General features: G+C 40.4%; 1 protein-coding gene across 1 annotated transcript; it reads right to left on the reverse strand.

Annotated features, from left to right (window-relative positions):
- Positions 1–931: 931 nt before the first annotated feature.
- MAL2 (mal, T cell differentiation protein 2) lies at positions 932–9,970 on the reverse strand (the record flags this gene model as incomplete). Its single annotated transcript, XM_084203573.1, has 4 exons — positions 932–1,060; positions 3,423–3,581; positions 7,591–7,761; positions 9,836–9,970. The coding sequence occupies 4 exons, from the start codon at positions 9,968–9,970 to the stop codon at positions 980–982; spliced, it is 546 nt and encodes a 181-aa protein (XP_084059699.1). The 3' UTR covers positions 932–979.
- Between the last annotated feature and the right edge of the window lie 12,358 nt (positions 9,971–22,328).

Raw genomic sequence — 22,328 nt, forward strand, 5'->3', positions numbered from 1 at the left:
CTTTCAGCAAGATGTTGCACAGGCATCTGTCCAAATAAGAACACCTTTACAACACTGCAGCTTTAGAATGCAACAAATAACACACTGCAAGAATTGAGGTCAGACATTATTCACTATTTGGTAACATTCCATTCAAATGATACTGACTCACATAATACCTAACAAATGCAGCACTTGAAGTAGCAAGAACAAAGCTGTACTCCAACAAAGTTAAACAGTGCAAAAATTCCTGTTAAACAAAAATATACCATGTATATACACACACAACACAAATGCACTGTTTTGTTTTGTAGTATAAATAGATCTGATCAAGCTAAAACCCTAAAACTAATAAATGACTGATTGAAAGTCCCAGTTTTCATCTAGTATGGAACACAGTAAGCTTTAAGGCTCAGGTGACCCTAACCAGTCACAGCTATAAGAGAGTATAAAAAGATTTCACTGGATGGTTTTTTAACATATTTTCTCTGTACATCAAAGTTCATAACATATATATACTGAGTTGGAATTTCAAAGTCAGCTTGGGCTCTGATCATGCAAAGGGCAGCACAAAGAACACCCATGACTCTACCAGGAGCCCCAAGGCTCTGCCTGTGTGGAGTGCACTGTAACGAAGCACTTAATCCAAGGGCTTAACAAGGGGGCAGCTTTTTAGCTGCCTGTGCAGTTAACATCTTGGATTGGTTTCCATTTTCTTCCTCTTCTGGTGTAGCACTGGAGTTCTGTTGTCTGCTAATGATATATCTCTTCATCCCTAAACTCTCCAATACCTTACAATCAGTACACAGTAAAAGTAATTATCAGAAAGGGAAGAGATGCAAACTTTTTTTTCTGTTAAAGAAATCCTGATTAGGGGTTACTTGCATTTAAAACAGATTTTAAGCAGGAAAAAGAAGTCTTTTTAGAATTAAATTACAGTAAAACAGACAAGTAGCACTTAATTTGATCTGAAGTGGAACATGTGGGCATTAAACTCTCTTCAGCTGTTATTTAGCCTCCATCTCCTTAATGCCAGGGCTGTGCTGCAACCATAACAAATAGCTGTCGCAAAGGCAAAAATCTAGAGGAGGAGCAGAGAAAAAAAAAAAGAAGAAAAAAGTCAATAATATATTGTTCTACAATATTTTTCTTTTCTAAATGAATACATGAACAGAAGTGATTCAAAAGGTACCTTCCCCAGTCAAAATGCTTAATAAGGTAGGATAGGTTTGGGATTGTCTGAAGTCTTCTCAGTCTTCTTAGGAACTTCTTTGTAATAACCCCATTTTACTGCTACCTCATGTTACTACTTTTCACTTACTTGAGCAGACATTTAGAAATAGAATATGAAATATAATTTCTGCATAAGTTATCATGAAAGTAAATATGTGTATGTACACTGTATTTCAGTTCTCTTATCTAGACTGATCAAACACCAATCTCAGATGTTTCCAACTGAATGCCTTTATCCCAGCAAACATCAAAGCAGAAATCCCTCTAAACAGCAGAACTCTTTTACTAGCAGAAACACAGAAACAACTCCCATTTGGCCTCTTTGACCAGGTACTCAGCCATTAGAACAACTTTCCAGGCAATGCCAGGGAAGTTGCTCCTGCTCAAGAACTGAAGTGGACAGATTTGAACTGAAGGTCATGCCACAATGTAAGTGAATATGTAATGTACACTCAACAGAAGACATAAGAAACTGAATTTCTGAAAAAACACTTCTCATATTGTCCAGTGATAACAATGAATTCTGTCTCTTTTAATACACCAATTCAATCATCCTTTACATATAAATGTTAATTTGACTATTTAAAGTTTTGAATACATGCTACACCATAGAACCATCACCTGTTAAAATGAACACATATATATTTCTAATCACAGTATATAAATGCCAACTTAAAAGATAGAATGTTAGCAATCTTTTTTTTTTGTCATGTGGCTGACAAGACTGACAAGACTGTTTTAATGAAATATTTTAAATATTCAAAATCTTCTTCTGTATGTTTTGACTTCCTAAATATACACTTCTACAAAAAATGCAAAGACTACATTTATCTCATTCACTGTTTTCCAGCTATTCTTAATTAAGATACTGAGGCAAGTTAAAAAAGAATCTTCTCCTCCTCTGTCTTGACAGGGATTTGAGGGGCTTGAAGAACTGAATTCTCCCTTAAAAAAATTAGTATGGAAGCAGGGAATGGTTTCTTGGAGTGCCCAGTATTCTGTTGTCAAACAAAATAACTGTGGTGACCATATATTCAGTGGGATCTGAGCACACTAAACTAGGACTGAAGAGGTGCGCTTAGGAGTAGAATTTAATACAGTTGCTTAGTATAAAGATCCTCCATTAGGCTCACTCACAGCTGGAAAACCATCTCTGTCCTTGTGCCACAGAGCCACCCAGGCATCAGACACCTGAGTGTGTTACAGGCAGGGGGGTGATGCGAGGAACTCTCGCCTTGGGACATTGACACACCCACTTCACCTCCTCAGGGCCTGTCTTGCCAAAGCTGAAGGCTTCTCCTTTCTATTCTGCTCTTGCAGACAGTGTGAACCTTACACCTTCAGTTCACCTCTTTTTATCTTAAGGTGAAATGAAAGTGCTTACTATGCTAAAGTTATGGTGCACAGAGTTTTAAGGACAACAGATAAGCACAGAGGGTTTGGAAGCTTAATAAATGTATATAGTTCCCTGGTGTGAAAGTCTCTGGATAAAAAATTAAGAGCAGTGGTTTCAGTTCTGTAAGTTAAGGCTGACACACCTCTACTCACCCCTGAAGAATCAGCCAGGATAAAAACTAAAGCCTGAGATATTTTCTGATTCAGCTAAGGACGCCCCCATCACCAAACATATTGATTCAGTGATGATGCAACTACAGTGAGAAAAATGCATTCTGGGCTTAGGCTACCAAGAAAAGCACTCTAATAATTGCAGTAAGAGACAGCAGAGCCCTGATGTAGTAAGCATATATGGGAGATTCACAAAGATCTAGCCCAAATTTTTATCTCCATGGCATGTTCAAGACTATCTAAATGGTATTAAAAAAGCAATTTTGAGCACAGGTGTAAATTTCATACCTTATCCTCTGATAAAGGCTCAGTTGTTCTTTTTCTTCTAAACACCAAAACGGTTTTTACAAAATACCTTGTCTAAAAATTATAAGCTGTAGTGATCATATATTTAAAACCCTACAGTGAAGAGAATGAACCCCACATTATACTGAAGAGTAAGCAGGTATCCATAAGCATTAGCTTACACCAGTATTTTTGAATGTTTCTGGTTAAGACACTACTTGCTGCTGTCAAAGGCAATTCTTTCTCTCACAGCTCCTCTTTCAATTCCAGTTTGCTGTTAAATTCCCAAGCTGAATGGCTGGCTGCAAGCGCTTGCTACAGACTTCTGCTCCCCTGACACAAATACACAAAACACATACCGAGGCTGCTATGCTTATGTTGTATTCACGGCCACTTAGAATCGTCTCTTGTGTGGTGGAGTTGAATTTGCGGGGAAAGTAATGCAGAGATGTAGTTGCTGCTTGCAGTAGAAATGCTCCAAAATAAAAGACAAAAGTTGCCCCATGGAAAATAAAATCCTAAAAAGAAATAACAGAATCAGTCTGGGCTCCAATACATATCTAATTCTTCTCATCTCAATACAAATGAAAATACTAAAACATGAAACAAGAACTAATAACACTAACTTGAGATAAGCAGTGTTAAATCCATCTCACAGCTTAACCTGGACATGTTTTCACAGCTTCCTGTAATTATAAGCAACTCACTAACATTATTAGTGATAAAGGGCAGCTCTCCCTCTCTCCAAATCTTATATTCTTTCAAATTAAGAGGCACATGCTCATCTTTATATACACATGCTGACATTTTAGACCACCTTAAAGTTAGTGGAGTTTACAGAAATCTCCCTTCAGACAGATAATAAAGCAGACATATACAGGCCAACTTGATCACAATTCAAGCAGTACAAAACAATCTTGCAGTCCCATAAGTCCCTTTTCAGCTATAATCAAAGCTTCAAAAATCTTCCCTCCATGCTTCAATTTTGCTTCTCTAAATGCCTAGAAACAACTCAGCTTTGACACAACTGAAATATCCAATGTCCCAATACAATGAGATTCAAGAATTGAGGTATTTCCACAACTCTCTCTGACTTGGTTCTACCCAATAGTCAGCAACTTGACAGTTCTTCATTATATTGTGGAATAAAATGTCAAGACTTGTGCAGACAGGTTTTAGGTTTTACTTCAAATATGCTTCTCTCCTGGCCCTCTCCAGGCAATTCCCTCCTGTACAATGAATGCTAACTGAATGTAAAGTTTAAACACCTAACTTTCATTTCTGGGTTCCATTACTGACACACAGAAAAAAGGTCTGGTGCCTTTGCAGGCCCTAGTTCAGAGCCCAGAGTTCCAGCAACAAGATGTAAGGCATGTTCCAGTACAGTTTAAAATGTCTAAAGTATTCTTCCAACATCTCCTTCCGTTATTCCATCTGAAAAGCTGACATTTGCACTGCACTCAATTTTTGATCCATACAACATATACTTTGTGCCTGTCAAGGTCTGCAAGAGCCACAGAGACAATTTTAAAAATATATGCAAGTATACGTATGCTTTATGATACCTATGATATGCAGTCTAACTCCAGTACTAATAAGTTCTTTATGAACTTTAACTTCACCTGAGTGCAATGGACTATCAGTATGCCTAGAGTGAGAACCCAGCACACTTTGTGTGTGTCCAGCAGACAGCACTTGCCTGCACTAGAAATTACTGTGAGACATCCTTACCTGCTGCCTGCCTGAGAGCAGGGAGAATGTGCTGCACTACCCTGTCCAGAGAAATGCATTTGCTTCAGAGATGGGAGATTTTCTTTTAATTGAAAGAATCTTCTTTTCAAACTCATTAGTTGTTCCATATTTGATTGCAGCTAAAGCTACTTAAAGCACACCCTAGTCAGTTTTGATAAGTTATGATATAAGGTGCTACTACAGTTCCCCATTCCACTTAGATCAGGACTGATTGCATACAGGAGAGATATTTTTCAGGAGAGACTCTTTCATCTCCTTTATTCTCCTGCCTAACCCTCTAATTTCCTTCTCCTGGCAGCAATCATAGTGAAGCTCTGTAGCATCAGTAAGGTTTCACATTTACATGGTTATGGTTTCTCTGACCAAAATCCCCAAGAACTTATGAGGGACCTTTTTTTGGGTTTTAGTAATTGTTATCATAGTGCCTAACTCTCCCTTGCTCCCACACTTGTATAATCATTGAAACCTCATACAAAGTGCAATGCAAAACACTATCAGAGCAGCATGATAATTTAGCTCACATCTAATTTTGTAAATGAGTGTGTTGTGAGTCAGGCTGTAAGGGGCAGTACTTGTCATACCATCTGGTTTAATACACTGATGTACTGAGCAATGGAACTCCATAAGGTCCATCTTTTCCAGTGTGTACCATCTTATTTTTTAAATATCCCTATCAGTATAAGCATATACTTACAGCATAAGTTATTACTAAATCCAGGACTATCCATTTATAGTAACAAAAACAGCTTTAGTGTTTCCAGTAATTAATTATTTATTTGCAACAGAAGGTTAAAAAACCCCAACTTGTCACAGACACAAACTAAAGAGTTTAGTGTCAACAAGTTACAAAACATTTGGGTACCTGAAACTAGTGGTCAAGTGTCTTCTCTTATTTTTGTTGACAGGTGGAAGGGGCTGGGTTTCAGCTACCAAGTTAGAGATAAAATTATTCCCTCTGCATTTATTTAAGACTGAGAGTTGACTGAGAGTTCTGTCAGCTTTTTTTAAAGTCACAGATGCAGTTTTTATATGTCATGTATCCATTTCCTGATATAGAAGAATTTCCAGCAATTTATTATATACAAGGGATAAAATTAACTTTACAACAAACTGCCAGCATCAAGTAGCCAATGTGTAACACACACAATTGTTATAAGATGAAATTTGTATAGCATTTTCAATCTAAGGCTTTGTCCTTACCCAGCAACACTCAAACAGATGCATGACTGTAAACTGGCAAACAGTTTCAATGAAACCCAGGACACTATTAATTTACTTTAGTTATGCTCAAGGGCTTTGTTGCATCATAATTTGTGAGGATGTTGCAGCATAAATCCCTGTAAAGGTCTCTGTGATTGTAACTGATTATTAGCCTAATTACTGCCTGTATTGTGCTGGAAAGCTGATGCTGTATGTATGTTTATTCATTATCAAAGTGCTAAAGTTTGTTTTTTAATAGAAACCAGTCTGTTAGCACTGATGGGCTTTGATTTATCAGAGCTCCAAACTCATAAGCTTTATGATTTGCTTTAAAGAACTTTTCTTTTAAGGGCCTATCCAAAAATTACCTGAACAGATAAATATCCACAATTGCTGATATTGAAGCATGCAATTCCAGCTATGATCAAGAGAAATGTCAATAGGAAAATTAAGCTTCCCAGGAGCAAAGTGAAGGTGATCAGCAGTTACAGACAGACATACTTCAGTGGTTTAGAAGTTGCAATCCTTTTGGAAAATTTTTTTTTGAAAATTAAAATTTCTGATCACAGTTACGCCACTTCTTACTATTCACTTCCAGCAATATAAAAAAGTGTGATATAATCTCATGCTTAACTACTTGAGTACTAAAAACTCAAAGTAAACCACAGTTAACAGTTACAAAGGAGCATGTAAATTACCAGTCAATAACCTGAGGTATCCATGTGGTTGGCAAAAACTAATACAAAAAACTTCCCTATTTTAAGAGGAAGCTATAGGCTTTGAGAACTACTGGCACAAACTATGACAATCAAGTACAGCAAGATTCAGGCTCTGTCTTCAAAATTTTCAAAATTCTTTGTCTTCAAAATCTCAGCAAAGAATATTTATATCTGTAGTCTCACCAAGCTCCCTCTAAGAAAGATGAAGTCTCCTAATAAGATGTTAAGATATATCATAGTGCAGGTTATGATGTCTTTTACCACCTAAGGTCTAACAGCCACTCAAAATTGCTGCCTTAGCTTCGAGGAATTGATCCAAAAGTCACCAGTAGACCTTCTTAGGAACTGGAAGGGACCTTCTGGGTGCTGAAGTCCAGTCTGTGCTATCTCAGACAACCACATCACACAATATGTTCCCAAATGCATCCTTTCCTGTATAATATTTGCTATATCTTTCTATATCCCATTAGTCACAAGGTGTTAGTACCACTTCCCTAATAGTCAGAAGGTATTTTCTGATTTCCAGAGCACAATAATTCCTGGCCATTTAAACCAATTTCTTGTCACAGCTTGTTAAGTTATTCCTCTTCCTGCTGCTCATACATTTTATGTGCTCAGAGAGAACAAGTCTACTCCTTCAAACAGCTTCAAAAGCTCCTTCAGCCTCCATCATGAAACAGTTTCCTCTGCCACCTTTGTAACCCTATTCTTTCTTTTTCTGGTTTTGAATTCCTGTTCAAAAAACTCTGTGCTAAAGCAGAAAGCCAAGTGTTAAGACTTAGGATCAACACTTCTCATTAAATAGTTTTCAGTTTATAAAACAAAGGGAATCCTTAAAAAAAAGAAAAAATCTTACCGCCTGGTTCCAGTTGACAGCAATTCTATTTGCATAACCAAAGAGGAACACACAGAGGAAGACAATGGAGAGGCACCACGCTGTCACTGCCACAAACATTACCCATCCCTGCAGCAGTGGCAGTGGAATTTGGGTAGAGGCGACCAAAATCCAGACTATTGTTCCAAACACCTGGAAGGAAAGGAATACAGAGAATAAAGTGGACAACTTTTACTCAGTCCTTTCTGCCTAAGAACTGATATCACACATTACATATCATCAGATGACTCTTATGAACCAAGAGGAAACACTTCAAAAGTACTCAGAGAGCCCAAGTCCTCCTCTAAGAAATGATAGGCACTTAGTGGTGAAAAGACACAGCCACTCTAAAATTCCTAAAAGCTCTTAAAATAGTACTGAAAATGGGATTTAAAAACCAAGTGATTTGTGTGCTGCTGCTGAAAATTTCATCCTTACTGTAATTTTGAGCAAAATAGAAGAAATGTGAAAATACAGCTCTCACCCCCCCCCCCCCCCCCATATACACAAATTAGCACAAAAAGGATGTACTTCTACTACTTTGGATTCAATCTCATACTGTTTTGCTTTGTAGTCCTAATCAGATGAGATACAGAAAGGACATAAAAAGACACCCATTTTCCCAAAGTATTTGTAATACCAAACTGAAAGAGGACACAAAGTATTAAAGGAAAAGAAAAAAACTAGAATACAGAATAAGGTGAGTTGTAAACTATGCTGTAAAGACATGAAAATATAGAGCTTTCCAGAATCATCATAACTTGGAGAAGAATTCAGCAGTGCCAATTTTCATTTCAGCAGACCCCTCACAGCAAATGAGTGGTAGGGATGCTGTGCTAGGGATGGCCTGATGGAGAATTTATGTACTCAAAGGCTTCCCTTAAACAACCCTTGGCCTAAGGAACATTACTATTTCTTCCTGCAAATCCTACCTCTTAATAAAAAAGGATAAATAGATGACAATTATGATTCACTACAAGTATGTTTGTTTATTACAGAAAGACTGAACTTCTTAATCCAACCTGTTGAATAATGTCAACTAAAACCCATTTCCAAGCGCAAGTTACTTCTTTCCTGTTTAAATTCTACAGATTTACCAACCAGGAAGTCAGAGGTTACATTTTCAGATTCAGAGAGGTTTCTTTTGTATCACGGTTGGATAAGAGATACCTTTCAAAAGATGCCTGCTATAAAATCACTTGGTTCCTCTCTGGCGTTACACTGCAGCAGCACATATGTAAAGATGCATTGCTAGTCTCAGTTCAAAGCTCCCATGGGTTTATGTATTACTATTCAAGTTGTTCTCTAGGATTCCTTTTTTAGCTGTGCAGAACCAAACTTTCTCTAGTTTCACAAGACTGCAGGTGCAAGTCTGTTACTTGGTGACCAGAGAGTGATGGGCAGTGAGGAAGCAAAAGGGATAGCAGAAAGTGTCTGTTAAACAAAAAACAGAGACACGTGAAATGTTTTCAGTATTTTGAATGCGCAAACTTGCAGGGTTCCTTAAAAATAAATGTAGAACTGTACTGTAGAGACTGCTAATCTCAGCAGCCACTGCTGTGCTATTTCCCTCACACTACACCTGTCCACCACAGCTTGGCTGTCAGATGTGCAATTGGTTGGCCAACCGAATTAACCTTTTGTCCCTACTGCCTCCGGGCCCGATTTAGTGCCCGGACTTGTGTTTCGAGTTTCGACTTGTTCCTTGATCAGGTACAATTTTAGAGGTTGTGAGGTGGGATCCAGCTCACAATCTGGGACCCAAGCAGTTTTCTGCTCTGATCATAAGAAAAAAATCAAATTAATAAAGTCAGACGAGTTTTACCAAGCTTTTTTGGGTTCTAATCTCCCCCTAATCAGTGGCACTACAGAGCGCGATATCCAAGCTCAGCTCAAAGGTCCTCAGCCCTGCGTACACCAGCGAGGTCTAACACACACATGACATTGAACACACTTGTAGGAGTAACAGAGGACGCGTAACACGCGCGCAGACACAGCCTGGTGTAATCTCCGTGTGCCTTTTTGGGCCGGAGCGCGGCTCAAAGCCCTCGGCAGCTCCACCAGCCCCGCGAAACCCATCGGTGAGCGGGGCCGGCCCGGCCCGAGGGGAGCGAGCCCCGGCCCAGCCCCGGCCCGGCCGCGGCCCCGCACCTGCCCCACTCACAAAATGGCAGGTGAGCAGCGCGGGCAGGCCCGCGGCCGCTCCCCCCCGGCCCCTCGCACTCACGATCTCCAGGAAGATGACGGCTCCCGAGAAGGTGCGCAGGATCTCCAGGCCGGAGGGCAGCGTGACCCGCGGAGGCGGGAAGTAGGGAGCGGGGTTGGGAGGCGGCGGCATGGACGAGGCTCCCCTGGGCAACATGTTGCTGCGGCGGCGGCTGCTGTGCCGAGCGCGGCCAGGTGGGCGAGCAGGCGGCGGCGAGGGCGGGCGCAGGTGCGGGCGGGCCGGGCCGGTCCGCGCCTCCCCCTGCCCGGCCCGGCGCCGGCACCGCCCCGCAGCCGCCGCGCCTCGCCCGGGGCTGGGCTGGGCTGGGCGCGGCCGCGCCGGGCCGGGCACCGGGGCTGCGACCGGGCCGGCTCCGGCCGCTGCCTCTCGGCTTCCCCAGAAGCGCGGCGCTCCGCATTCACTAGTCCTGAATCAGGCCGGCCGGACTCGGGGCGTGATTTCCTAATGCCGGTTTGCAAAAGGTTGTTATTTACCTTCTGGTTACGGATATTTGGGCTTGGAAGTTGCGTGGTTGCACTTTTTGTGTTTATTAAAGGAGCCTACTATGTTATCCATTCAAAATATTGAAAACATTTCATTTGTATCTTCTTTTTGTTCAGTCTGGCTCAACTGTGCACCCCTGCTTAAAAGTAGTAGGAAATGTTTGTAAAAGTTCGGGGTAGAGAAAGGTACACATTCACCACACCGCTTATAATTCATTTCTTATCTTTTGCTTCTTTGTATAAGCATCTTCTCCAGATGAAGGATATGCTGTCCAGCAGCACTTCACTTACTTCTCCGGTCGTGATTTAGGCTGAGATGTCCTGCCCCTGGAATGACCAAGACTGAGTTTCACCCAGTGTTTGTTCTCCACACGTACAGCTGCGACTAAGGGTTATATTTTTAAGAAGGTTTCATGCAAGTTTGTGTAGCTGGTCTGGAAGTTGAACTGGCTGGGGTATGAAGACTATATTCCTTTGTTTTTGGATGTGTGATGTGTCTCGGATAAGCTTTTGTGATGACGAGAAATGCCACATCCTGAGATGCCTGTCTTCCCCACCCTAATCCAAGCCCTAGGTGGAGAGCAGTTGGCTCCATAAAACAGGACTCATCTGTGTTTCTGCCATACCATTCTGTACATAAGTAGGTCTGTGATGCTTTCAGTATGCATTAATAGCTGCTTGGCTTTGAAATCATGGCTTCTAAAGGAGGAAGAAGCAAAAGTTTACATTCTTTTTTGTGCTCTGTCTTCATCCCTATGCCTCTTGTAGCTGGATGTCTCTTGAACTCTTAAGTAGGAGATGTGGGCTTGAATCCCTGTTAGGCTGAAGAAGGCACTAAGCCCAGCCTCCCCTCTTTTCTGACTGCATTACCCTATCACTTATCCAATGCGATATTTTACCCTCTAGACCTATTTTAAAAGTGAACCTTGTGTCCCATCCTTTATCTTCGGGAGAAGACTTAAGACTCTGGAAGTGCATGCCTACAGGACCTGGTTTGGGTGTGTTTTGGAAAAGAATGGGGTTCATACTTGTGCCTTCTTCTTGGGTGGCATTCTGGACATGTCAAATTAATGTCACAGTCTGGCCCTAAATCTGTTAAGCCTCCCCTGCAGAGGGAGAAGTCTGAGTGGGTGGAAAACGGGGTTGGTTTATGGTTCAGAACAAGAAATGTGATTGTCCTTATCTTACAAAAAGGAAGTACAAATAATGTTTGGTCATAAACATTTCCACTGTTATTATCCAACTGCATAGTTAATCTGTGTGAACTCCAGCAGTACTGGATTTTACTAATGATTGCATACCATGTGCAATCACTGTTTCTTGCTTGTAAATACCATTTCTTTTTACCTGCACATTCCTTATAACAGTTATTTTATTGAAATTTAGTATAAATTTAGTAGAGATTTTGACAAAAAAAGTCCAAATTTAACTTTCACAACTAGGTATAGATCCACTGAGTAGATTTTTGGCTGTGCTTTTTCCTAAATCCTAATAATTTAAATTAAAGCGGCTGTTTAAATTATTTTTGTTGTGTTCAGGCAAGATGTGCTACAGTGCCGTGTGGGATTGCTTTTATACTGATTCATGTACTGTTTGAATCTTTAAAGAACTGGATTTTTTAAGAGCTTAATGTCAGGATTGCAGTTTCAAGTTTCCATGGAAAAGCACATTTGTGTTGAACTGCATTTTTGTGTAACTAATTGCATCTTGGCATGTTACAAGGTAAACTAATGATGGAGCTTCCAGTCCAACAAAGTCAACAAGAAGACAGAAGTATATTGATTCGCTGTGTGTAGGAAAGTCTGTCTATGCAACCACAAGGACTAAAAACTGCTCTTAAATGACTGTAAAAAGCTCTTTCCCCTTCGTGTTCTTATGCTTGCGGCAGTCTAATGTAAAGGAAGCATTGTCACAGAACTACTAAACCAGTTGCTATCAATTTTAGATTATGAAAAATAATTGATGATTTAATTCCCCATATTGTGATTTGCATATTATATGTAAAAATTTAAAAATATTTTTTGGAATGCTGTAATTCTTCTCCTCCAGGAGACCAATAATTAGAAAAATGCAGTAAGTGATGAAAATTTGTAGTCAGGTACAATAAAAGATGAATCAGTATTTTGAAAAAACATACATCATACTGGATATGAAAATTACACAGCAGTCCTATGCAGCAAGATTCAGACTACCTGTTGTGAGTAATAGCATGATACTTCTGGAAGAGCTGAATATTGGTAAGGATACTAGAATAATAGGTGAAAGCAATGTCAATTTCAGAATTCATGGTCCTTAACACCTTATCTGAGTCTGTTATCAGAAGCACTTCAGGGAGAGATGTAATCTCATGTCCTATATTACAGTGTGCACAAGGGTGGTCTGCCAAAGTGGTCAAAGAGATGGAAAACACAAACCAAGTAAATGATAGTAACCCTATTCTCCTGTGGCTCTGTTCATGCACAAGCAGATTGCCCCGAGCCAGATTGGAGCTAAGCGAGGTTTTCCAGACAGGATCTGCTTCTTTCTTCTAGTTACTTTCTTGTTCTGGAGGAAGTTGCTCCCAAAAGTCATCTGTGTTTCTTTTAGATTTGCAAAGCTGTTCTTTCTTAAGATGGAATACAAACTCTCCTAATCCTATAGTTAGTTACATATCAAAAATAGAAAGCCTGGAGCTGATCATGCAAAACAAGCTTTTTGTTTATGGATGAAATAATTTAACATGCTCCTGGAAATTGCATGCAGGATTCTAATCTCATACTGGTACAAACTCTGGAGTCATTCCCCTTTAGCTAGTGAAATTAAATAGGCATAAAACTGGTTTGCATAAGATGAGTGATAAGGAAAGCCTTTAGCATCATTTGTGTAGTGTATTTACTCAGAGGTAACAGAATTTCAGGGTCATGGTTGTACCTATGCATATTATGAATTAATGTGCAAATACCACAACATTGTTGAGGTTTCTTGAGAGGCAGTGCAATAGTTTTAGGTTTTTTAACAGGCAGGGCCAGGCTTGTGAATGCATGCTGCCCCTTCTTGCATCATTACACTAAGGGAAAAACAACTTGAAATGTCTCACTTCATCCAGTTAAACTGAGCTTGGGATGTGTGCTGAGGAGAGGAAGTGAAGATAAATGTGCCACCTGTTTGGTCCGCCAGTGCCAGGGATGGCTGGTTACCAAACCAGTCCCTGGGGCAGCTTCAAGCAGTCTCAGAGCTGCTCTCTGCAGTGTTTTCTGGCTGACTCATAAGGCTGTGGTGGTACATTGGACATGGCCTCTTCCTGCAGAAGTGTCTTCTGCGCCCAGAGCTGTGGGAGGAAAGGCACTGACCTGTCTGCTTTGGCTCTCAGGGTACCCTTTAAAGCAGGGAATCCTTTGCTGGCTGGTTAGGGCTGTTTGAGGGTCTCTTCACACAGGCACCACACAGCTGGAGGCTGGTGTGGAGCCAGGGACCCTCCTGGAGTAAACTGGTGCTAGGGAGGTCAGGCTGAGGTTCCTCTCCTGTTCTCATAACATTGTCTCCATGTTTCTGAGCTTACCCGACCTTCATTTTTGACTTGGTGGCACTGCTGTTCTCTAGCAATACAGTTTAAGGTGCCAAGGGCCAATTTTTGTTTTATTTACTTTGAGAAATTCTATTTAGATGTGTGAGGGTGCAGCAAAGGTAAAAATGCAGAATCTCATCATTGCATAGAGGAAGATCCTGACCTGAAATGGTGCAGGAGGCAAGGTGGGTAGAGAGGGACGTGGCAGAGCAAAGTTACCTAATGGGAAAATGTCTCAAGAAGTCAGTGTTCTGCTCTTGGCATAGGTGAGCCAGCAGGAAAAAGGGTTTGCATGGATTGTCCTCAGAAGAGAGTGTGAAAGTCTCTGAGGTACAAATTGGGGGCATAATGTTGTAGATGAGGGATGAGTAAATAGCACTGGTTGTTTATGACAGAATTGCCCAGGGAAAACAGTGGATAGCCTGCAGAGCAACAATATTTTTTTTTCCTGTCCCCTTCCAGCTTTGTGGTATAAAAAAGGACCAGTTCAGCTGGTTACAGAGGGGCTGAGGGAGGATGTTCCCAGTGCTGCCATTGCAGGATGCAGCACAGACCTGTGCCATTGGTACTGCTGGTAGCACTCAAGACTTGATGCAGTAACCTTTGCTCATAATGTGTTGGCTTCTGATCTTATCTCTCATTGGGCAGCAGTAGGTATCCATTGTTTTCCTGAACTATCAGTGCTTTCAGGAAGTCACTTTTTTCTTCAGTTGCAGTCTGTTTGCCTTTTGGGGACTGTTTGTTTTATTGAGCAAAATCCTGGCTAAAAATCCAATAAAAGGCAAAAGATAATTAGACAAAAGACAATGGTGGCTTTATTTTGTGATGACTAAATTCAGGAAGGAGAAGCATGGAGACATTAAAATATTATTGTATAAAAAAATCAATGTAGTGGTTTGAAATGGCATAAAAATGCAGCTGCAAAAGGAGTGAGTTTAAAGATTTCAAAGCACTCTGAGATTATTTATTTATTTGTAATAAAAAGGATTTATCAGTGTTACAATGTACACACATAATTAGGACTTGCCTGATGACTCTTAGTAGGGTGGTGAAGAGCTCTTTGTATGTAAGTATAGACATCATTAAGGGAATCATAAGTAACTTCTATATTTTAGTTAGTTTCAGTTTGCTTAAAACAGCAGGGTCTTATTCTAAAGACATCTGTTGTTACTTACAGTAACTACTGGAGTTATCAGGCTGAGAGGGAACTCTTCAGCTACGAATCACTGGCAGATCTATAATCCTTCTACTGACTATGCATCATTTCAAAACTCTCCTCAAGCATCAAAGTGCCTCTGGTGTTCACAAAATTAATTTCAGTACTAACAGAACATTTAAAAAATAAACACAAAACTTATGAGTCAGATACATTGCCAAATTCTAGCTTCTTTATGGAACATGCAGTACATGGACATTTTTACTCTTTTAAATGAAAGATGTAAATTGGGATTTTTCTTTTAGATAAGAAATGCTGATACAGCTTCTAGAAACCTTCAGGTGGTCTGAGCTATGCTTCTGCATCTTTAGACACTCTGTTGCTGTTCCCATATTAATTAAAGTGAAAAATGAATTTATCACAGTCATTTGTTTGTGCTGAAAGAATATTGATTTATTTAGAAAATTGAAATTGTTCATAAAGAGTTGTTTTATTGTTTTTATGTATAGGTGATTTTAGGGATATTGGATATTTTAGGGATATTGGGATATTACCTGCAGTGTAATTTTCTTGAGTGAAGTTTACAACGTTTTATATCCTGGAGGACTCCAAGGGTCTCAATTGACATGAATGATTCATGATATATCAGCATTGATCTCTCTTGTTTTTGTTTTTTGTTGGTTTTTTTTTTTTTTTTTTTTTTAACATTGAGTAAGCACAAATACATGCTCCCTAACCTTGAACTTCAGATTTTGAGGTTGCCTGTCCTCTGCAATGATAAACTCTCATGGGACAGTCAGGTATTTTCAGGAGCTGGATGCCCCTTACAGAACATGAACCTTCCTTCTAATGCTTAATTTTCTTATGTCAGATTGAAAAATGCTGCCTGCTTAAGTGCTCAGATCCTCCAAAAGCCAGTCCTGATAGTGATGGCAAGTTCCACACAGTAACTCTTTCTGAGCCATCAAGCCTGAAGCTACATCAGAAATTAACATAGCACACGAGAACAATATCTGTATTTCAGGGAATTGCTGTGAATATATTTCTGCAGGTCTATCTCAGCTATTTAGTTCCTATTGAACCTCACCTCAGATTCTTTCGCAATGTTTTTGTAAGTATAAGTATTTGATCAAGTAGTTTTTGATTCACAGGAAAGCAAACAGGTTTGAGGGTTTTTTTTCTTTTCTTTCTTTCTTTCTTTCATAAATCCTAAACCAGTTAAACTGCATTCCTGTTGGCCTGACGTCCTTCATGAAGAAATAAGTGTTACACGCAGCATGTATGCAATTTCTGGATAGAAAACAATCTGTGGTTCTGCTGGTAGGTTTAGCTTCTGCATCATCAAGGAAGGTGAGGTGGTTTGTGCTATCCTCATGTTGAGTTAAACTCTGCTAAGATGTGGTTTAGACTATGAAAAAGAAGTTAAAAACTATCTCACTTTCACTCCATGATTTTTAACATGACAACCACATTAATATTTTATGTCATTCACCCATGAATATTTTATTTCATTTATAGTTGCTGATGATTTCTTGTATTCATTAGTGTCTGGCTTTGTGCTTTGTATCCTGATATATTTCAGGATGGACATGCTTGTGCACGTTTCTTTATGTAAGAGAGTATTTTCATCCCCTACAGTGAATAACTCCTGACAGTGGATTTGCACGTTGTTCTCAGATGTGCTGGATGAGGGGAGAGAAGGGGATGGTGAATTGGCTACCAGGTAAGTTTTGTAATTTATTTACAAGGCAGTAATTAAAGAATAAAAACAAACAAATTTTAAGTAGACTACCTACACATTTAAACAAAATTATTTTTCTGCCCTGGAATTTGATTTGGAATGGGACTTTATGTTCACATATTCTTCAGAGTGTTTACAGTCTGTAGCAGTGCATTTCAAATACTTGAATAGCCTTGCCTTTTGCTGCCTACCCATAGTTTTGTGGAGCTATTTAAGTAGCTTAAATTTTAATCCACAGGTATTTGGGAGCAGGATAAATCAGTGGTCAAAAAATATAGCTCATTAATTTTGCATAATAGCAAAAGAATAAATTGGTCAGTATTCTGTGCATTACTTTACTAATAGGATAGTATAATTGCTGTGTAGTTAGTGTTTATGGGGTGTTTGAAGATGTAATTGATTGTACAGGACTAATGTGTTCATACATCTGTATATCTAGCTATACTCAAGGAATGCTTAACCTCACATGAAGTCTTTTGGGGTTTCTGTTGCACAGTGAAAGAAGCCAGCCTGGGATTCAGCTGATCAAGTGCCTATGTGTATCTCCAGTTACCTGGCTAGACCCTCCACTACAAACAGGAAAGCAATAGCATCAATTGATGAACAATTTGTTTTGTACTTTAGTAGGTATCTGGATATAGATCATAGGAATCACTTGTGTCTGCTTTGTCCTTGGTTTTGCAGAAAATGTATTTCTGCTTCTTTAGGTCCTGAGAAAGTTCTCTCTCCCCTGCAAACATGGACTTGCAGAAAGCTCTGGTATTCCTGAGCTATTGAATTGAAATTTCTTGTTGGACATACTGACAGCATTTTAGATTTTCTCTGGCAAACTTCAAAACCTTTTCAAGACCAAAAAATTAGCTCACAGTGGGATATAAATCCATCAGCTCACATGGTAAGCATCTGCCAACTCTGTATTCACATTTTTCTTCACTGTTTTACTTAATCTTCTACTGACTGACTGATCATCACTGTGACCCCTTCCACCCTCCACATAGTAGAATGTTCCATGCACTCTGTGAATGTTATGGGAACTGATATAAAGACTTCTATTGTATGAAGTTGGGAAAAATAGCATCTTGCTGCTGACAGGTAAACAAGACAGAAAACTTGCAGCATCTAGTAAGAGGGGGGAAAAAAAAGAATAGGGGATTCATCACTTAAATCTGCTTTCAAAAAGATATTACTTTTTAGGACTCTTTAGGTTTGAACTATGTCCACATCAATAAAACAAAAGTAATGATAGAGATCCAGCTACTTTTTAAAAGTTATGTTTGTTTTGCAAAACACATAAGTAAAGAAAAATGTGACAAAAAAGACAACATGTAATGAAATTGCATCATTTGAGGTCGTGGCTCTGCAGATGCATCCATGATGTACTGCCTCATACCAGAGAGAAGCTTCAGTTCCTTGACTCCCCTGGCATCTGCAGGTCTGCACAGGTTAAAGCACAGGACCTCAGTGGGATTTAAGCACAGCTGTGGCACTGGGGATGCTGGGATACAGCACTAAGGGCCTTAGGGACTCAGAACTCAAAATGCACACATTCACACACTGCCCAGGCACAGACAGCTCTCTGTGGTCAGCCACTGTGCTTCAGTAGGCTGCTGCTGCTGCTGCTGCTGCTGTCTGCAGAACGGAGTGGTGTGAGTTCCTGGTCCCACCCACCTAAAAATCAATTGAAACTTTTCCTCCCTATGTTGAAAGATCTGCATGGAGCAACCTTTCCAGGCCAGGAGTGGGTGGGGCCCAGAGCTTTACCTGGGCGCACTGCACACAGCAGGTAGCCAGAAATTCTTTTACAATTTGCTGTTCTCCCTTGACACAAAAGCGTAAGAGAAATACAGATTAAGCTACTACTTTGATCTTGCTCATTCTTTTTTCCCCATGTTGAGGAGTTTATCTATGACTTTAACAAATTAGAAGGAGGAAAAAAAAAGAAATAGTGATTTATGTCTTCTGTACCCATGAAAACCTATTAAATCAAGACAATCTAGAGCAATGCTTTCCAAATAACCATGTTAATCCCTCTGTCTGTGACACATTTACTGTTTTTGTCATCACACATGGTGTCAAATTGCATCTCAATAACAATTTCAGCCAGCTGAACTACAATTGCAATGTACTTTTTAAGACTGTATGTAAAACTACATAGAGATGCCTATATATGCTGTGGTCAAGAATCTGGCAATCTATTACTCTAGGTGCTTTTTAAAAACAAAAAGTTATTAAAAGCAGTGAAAGAAGTAGAATGAAAGAAATGGATCAGCTGAATGCCCATGTGAGACTGTTTGAAATGCTTGAGGTAAATGTATTCTAATGGGATATATTGATTCTGTGATCATTTTTATTAGTATTAGTTTCTAAAACATTATATTTACCATATATATCTGTGCCTTATATACGTTATGAGCCTTGGGAGAACAGGATGAAGATACTTATACTCAATGACATTCCTCAGAATACTGAAGATGATAAATTCCTGGTTGTCCAAGAAGCATACAGAAGTATTCTTGCAATCTTAGGCAGTGCTCTTGTTTTCACTGTACATCTACTAGTAGCTTTGTCAGGAGTTTGATGTGGCTGAACAGGGAGCTTGGTGGAGCTCCAATATGAAAAGGTAGTATAGAGGAGATGGAAGCAGGGACAGGCTACAGTGGAATAATTTAGAAGAATTACCTGAGTTTGTAGGAGTAGCCTTGGGTGATTCAAAGCCTTAATGCAGTTGAGACTTACAGGGGAAGCACAACATGAGCTTCCAATGCTTTGTTAGTATGAAAAGGCTGAGGAAGGAATATGTGGAGCCATTGCTGGATGGAGGAGGTGATGTAGTGACAGCAGACACTGATAAAATGGAGGCATTCTAAGGTTTATTTGCTGTCTCTACCACCAAACAGATCCTATGCATCTGTGCTTAGGGAAAGGGCCCAAAGAGAACTACCAGCAGTGGATGAGTGTTTAGCTGGGGGTTACTTGAGAGAGTTTGACCAGAAAACCATGGGAGCAGACAGACCCCATCCAAGGTGCCAAAAACCTCAAGATTTGATGTCTCTGCAGGGCCACTCTGTCACATTAGAAGGGTTATGGAGATCATGGAAGGTTCCTTAATAACTGGTAACAGGTAAATGTTGTACCATTTCTTCAGGAAGGCCAAAAAACAATCTGGAGAGCTCTGAACTGATCAGCATTGCTTTGGTCCCTGTGAAACTTCAAGGATTGGATCTTCTTGAGCACATTTCTGGGCATATGAAGGAGAAGGTGATCGAAAACAATCAGCATGGATCTACCAAATGTAAATCACGTCTGACTGCCTGATTGTATTTATGATTCTATGACTGGATTTGTGGGTGAGGGGGGGAAGTGGCTGTCATTTACCTCAAATTTAGCAAGGCTTTTGACATTGTCTCCAACAACATTCTTGTACCCCAGTTGGATGTTATGGTCTGTATAGCTAAAAATTCATTGAATTGGCTCAGAGGAGAATGGTTAAATGCATTGTTCTCTACTCAGACAACATTTTCCTGTTTATCTAGCGGAGTGCCACAGGGATCTAGAGACTGGAACAGTCCTGTTTAGCATCTTTACCAGGTGCTTCAAGGAGGTCATAAAATCCACTTTCCTCAGATTTGCAGATGATTCCAAATTGGAAGGAACAGTGAATATGCTGTGGGCAGTGCTACCGTACAGAAGAACCTAGGCAGGCTGGAGGAATGGGCCAAGAGGAGCCTTGTGAAATTCAGCAAGAACAAATGCAAAGTTCCTGTCACCTGGGATTGTTGAGCCCTTGCACCAATACATGCTAGGGGTGACTGGCTTTCCTGCAAGGGCTCTGGAGAGTCCTGGCAGACAGCACAGCCTGTGCATCAGGAGTGTGCCCTGGCAGCAAAGAAGGTAATGGTATCGTGACTGTGCTGGAGAGAGCACAGGCAGGAGCTTGTGGGAAGGGATAATGCTCCTGCTCAGCACTTGTCAGACCACATCTAGGCACATCTAGGAATCTGTGTCCTTTTGAGCCCCTCCAGGAAAGGCAGTGAGAAATCTGAGCCAAGTTTAGCTGAGGCTTCCCAGAATGGCTGGAGTCAGAGCCACATGTGGAGGAGATAGAGGAACTGGATTTATGCAGCCTGGAGAAGAGGTGGCTTCAGGTGAACCTGAGAGCAGCTTGCCAGCACCTGTGAGGGTGTCTTCAACAAGACAAAGCCAGGCTCTTCTCAGTGGTAAGTTAAGTGGTGGAAGTCAATAAACAGCAAGCATAAATTGAAACAAGAGCATTTGGCCTTTGGAATGGAAAGAAAAACATGTGAAAAAGTAATACTGGGGTTGGGTAAAATGGTTTAGGTGTCATACATTAACAGACCATAAATCGTGAATAGTCAGGCACCATTTCCTATGTTCCTGGCTCCATCCACCTCATGTATAAAAGATACTTTACCCACCACAGTGAATTTCCATTGGCTAGCATTGAAAACCTTTGATGTAGCCCAAATTCTTAATTATAGGAAGCATATTTTTTTCTGCAAAACGTGGCTATTATATTTCAGTTCGTTCAGGCTGAAGCCTGTGTGCACAAGGCATGGGGCAGGCACCTGCCTGCCAGGTTTCCTCCGTGGAATGGGCTTTTTTATTTTTTATTCGGCCTGGCCTATGAGTTCAGCTGCTTGGCAGAATTTATTAACTGGGACTGGTGCTGCAGGAATGGGCTGCACAAGCACCTGCTCACACTTATGCCTGACTGGCTTGAACATTGGACATCTGCTGTGCTCCTCTGCTGTCCCTCTTCTCCAGTTGGCAAAGGAACTGCCATCCCAAGTCTGTTTCAGCTGGTGTAGCTCTGCCCAATGTTCCAATAATACAAAGTGGGTAAAAGGGTTGGGTTTGTTTATTTTTTTTCTGTTTAAGAAAGGATGATGATGGTGTGGTGGTCGAGGATGAGGATGGAAGAGCTGGGCAGTCCCAGCCTTTCCGTGGTAGAAATCCAGCACAAGTTCCTCACTCACTTCATCACTCAGCCATGGAGCCAGAGGCTGAGATTGTCATTCTTTCCTGTACATGGAGCATGGTCCAGGATTACTCATAACTCATAGTCACCTAAAAACCCCCTAAAGTTTCAATTTAGACATGTATTTACTGATTTTGAATGACTTGGAGAGCAGTAGGTCTAATCTAAGGCAGGGCTTCATCCTGCAGCAAAGTATTGCTCCACTTTCACCTTCTTTCAGCTCTGAGTTTTCTCCTAAAGAACAGGAAAATGGTCTATTTGTGATGGATTTAGCATTAAGGAAACCTCTAAATTTTGTCAGCCAGTGGCCTCAGTATGGCCACAAGGTTTCAGAATATGGACCTCCAGTCTGGTAAGCATGTTTTGGTGGCTTCTTGAGTCAGAAGTAAAGTGTGGAGAAGTGATTGTGCCTCCCTACAGGGATATTACTATACCACTTCTGCATGACTGGTAGGAACTGACTTGCTGTGAATAAGGCCAGCAGCCTTGGACTTGAACTTCTAAAAAGCATTTTTCCTCAAGCTTTTTCTTGAATTAATCATTAATTATTTATCATTACCCATTAATGCTT

This window comes from Fringilla coelebs, assembly GCF_963513975.1.
Source record: "Fringilla coelebs genome assembly, chromosome: 1".
NCBI lineage: Eukaryota > Metazoa > Chordata > Aves > Passeriformes > Fringillidae > Fringilla > Fringilla coelebs.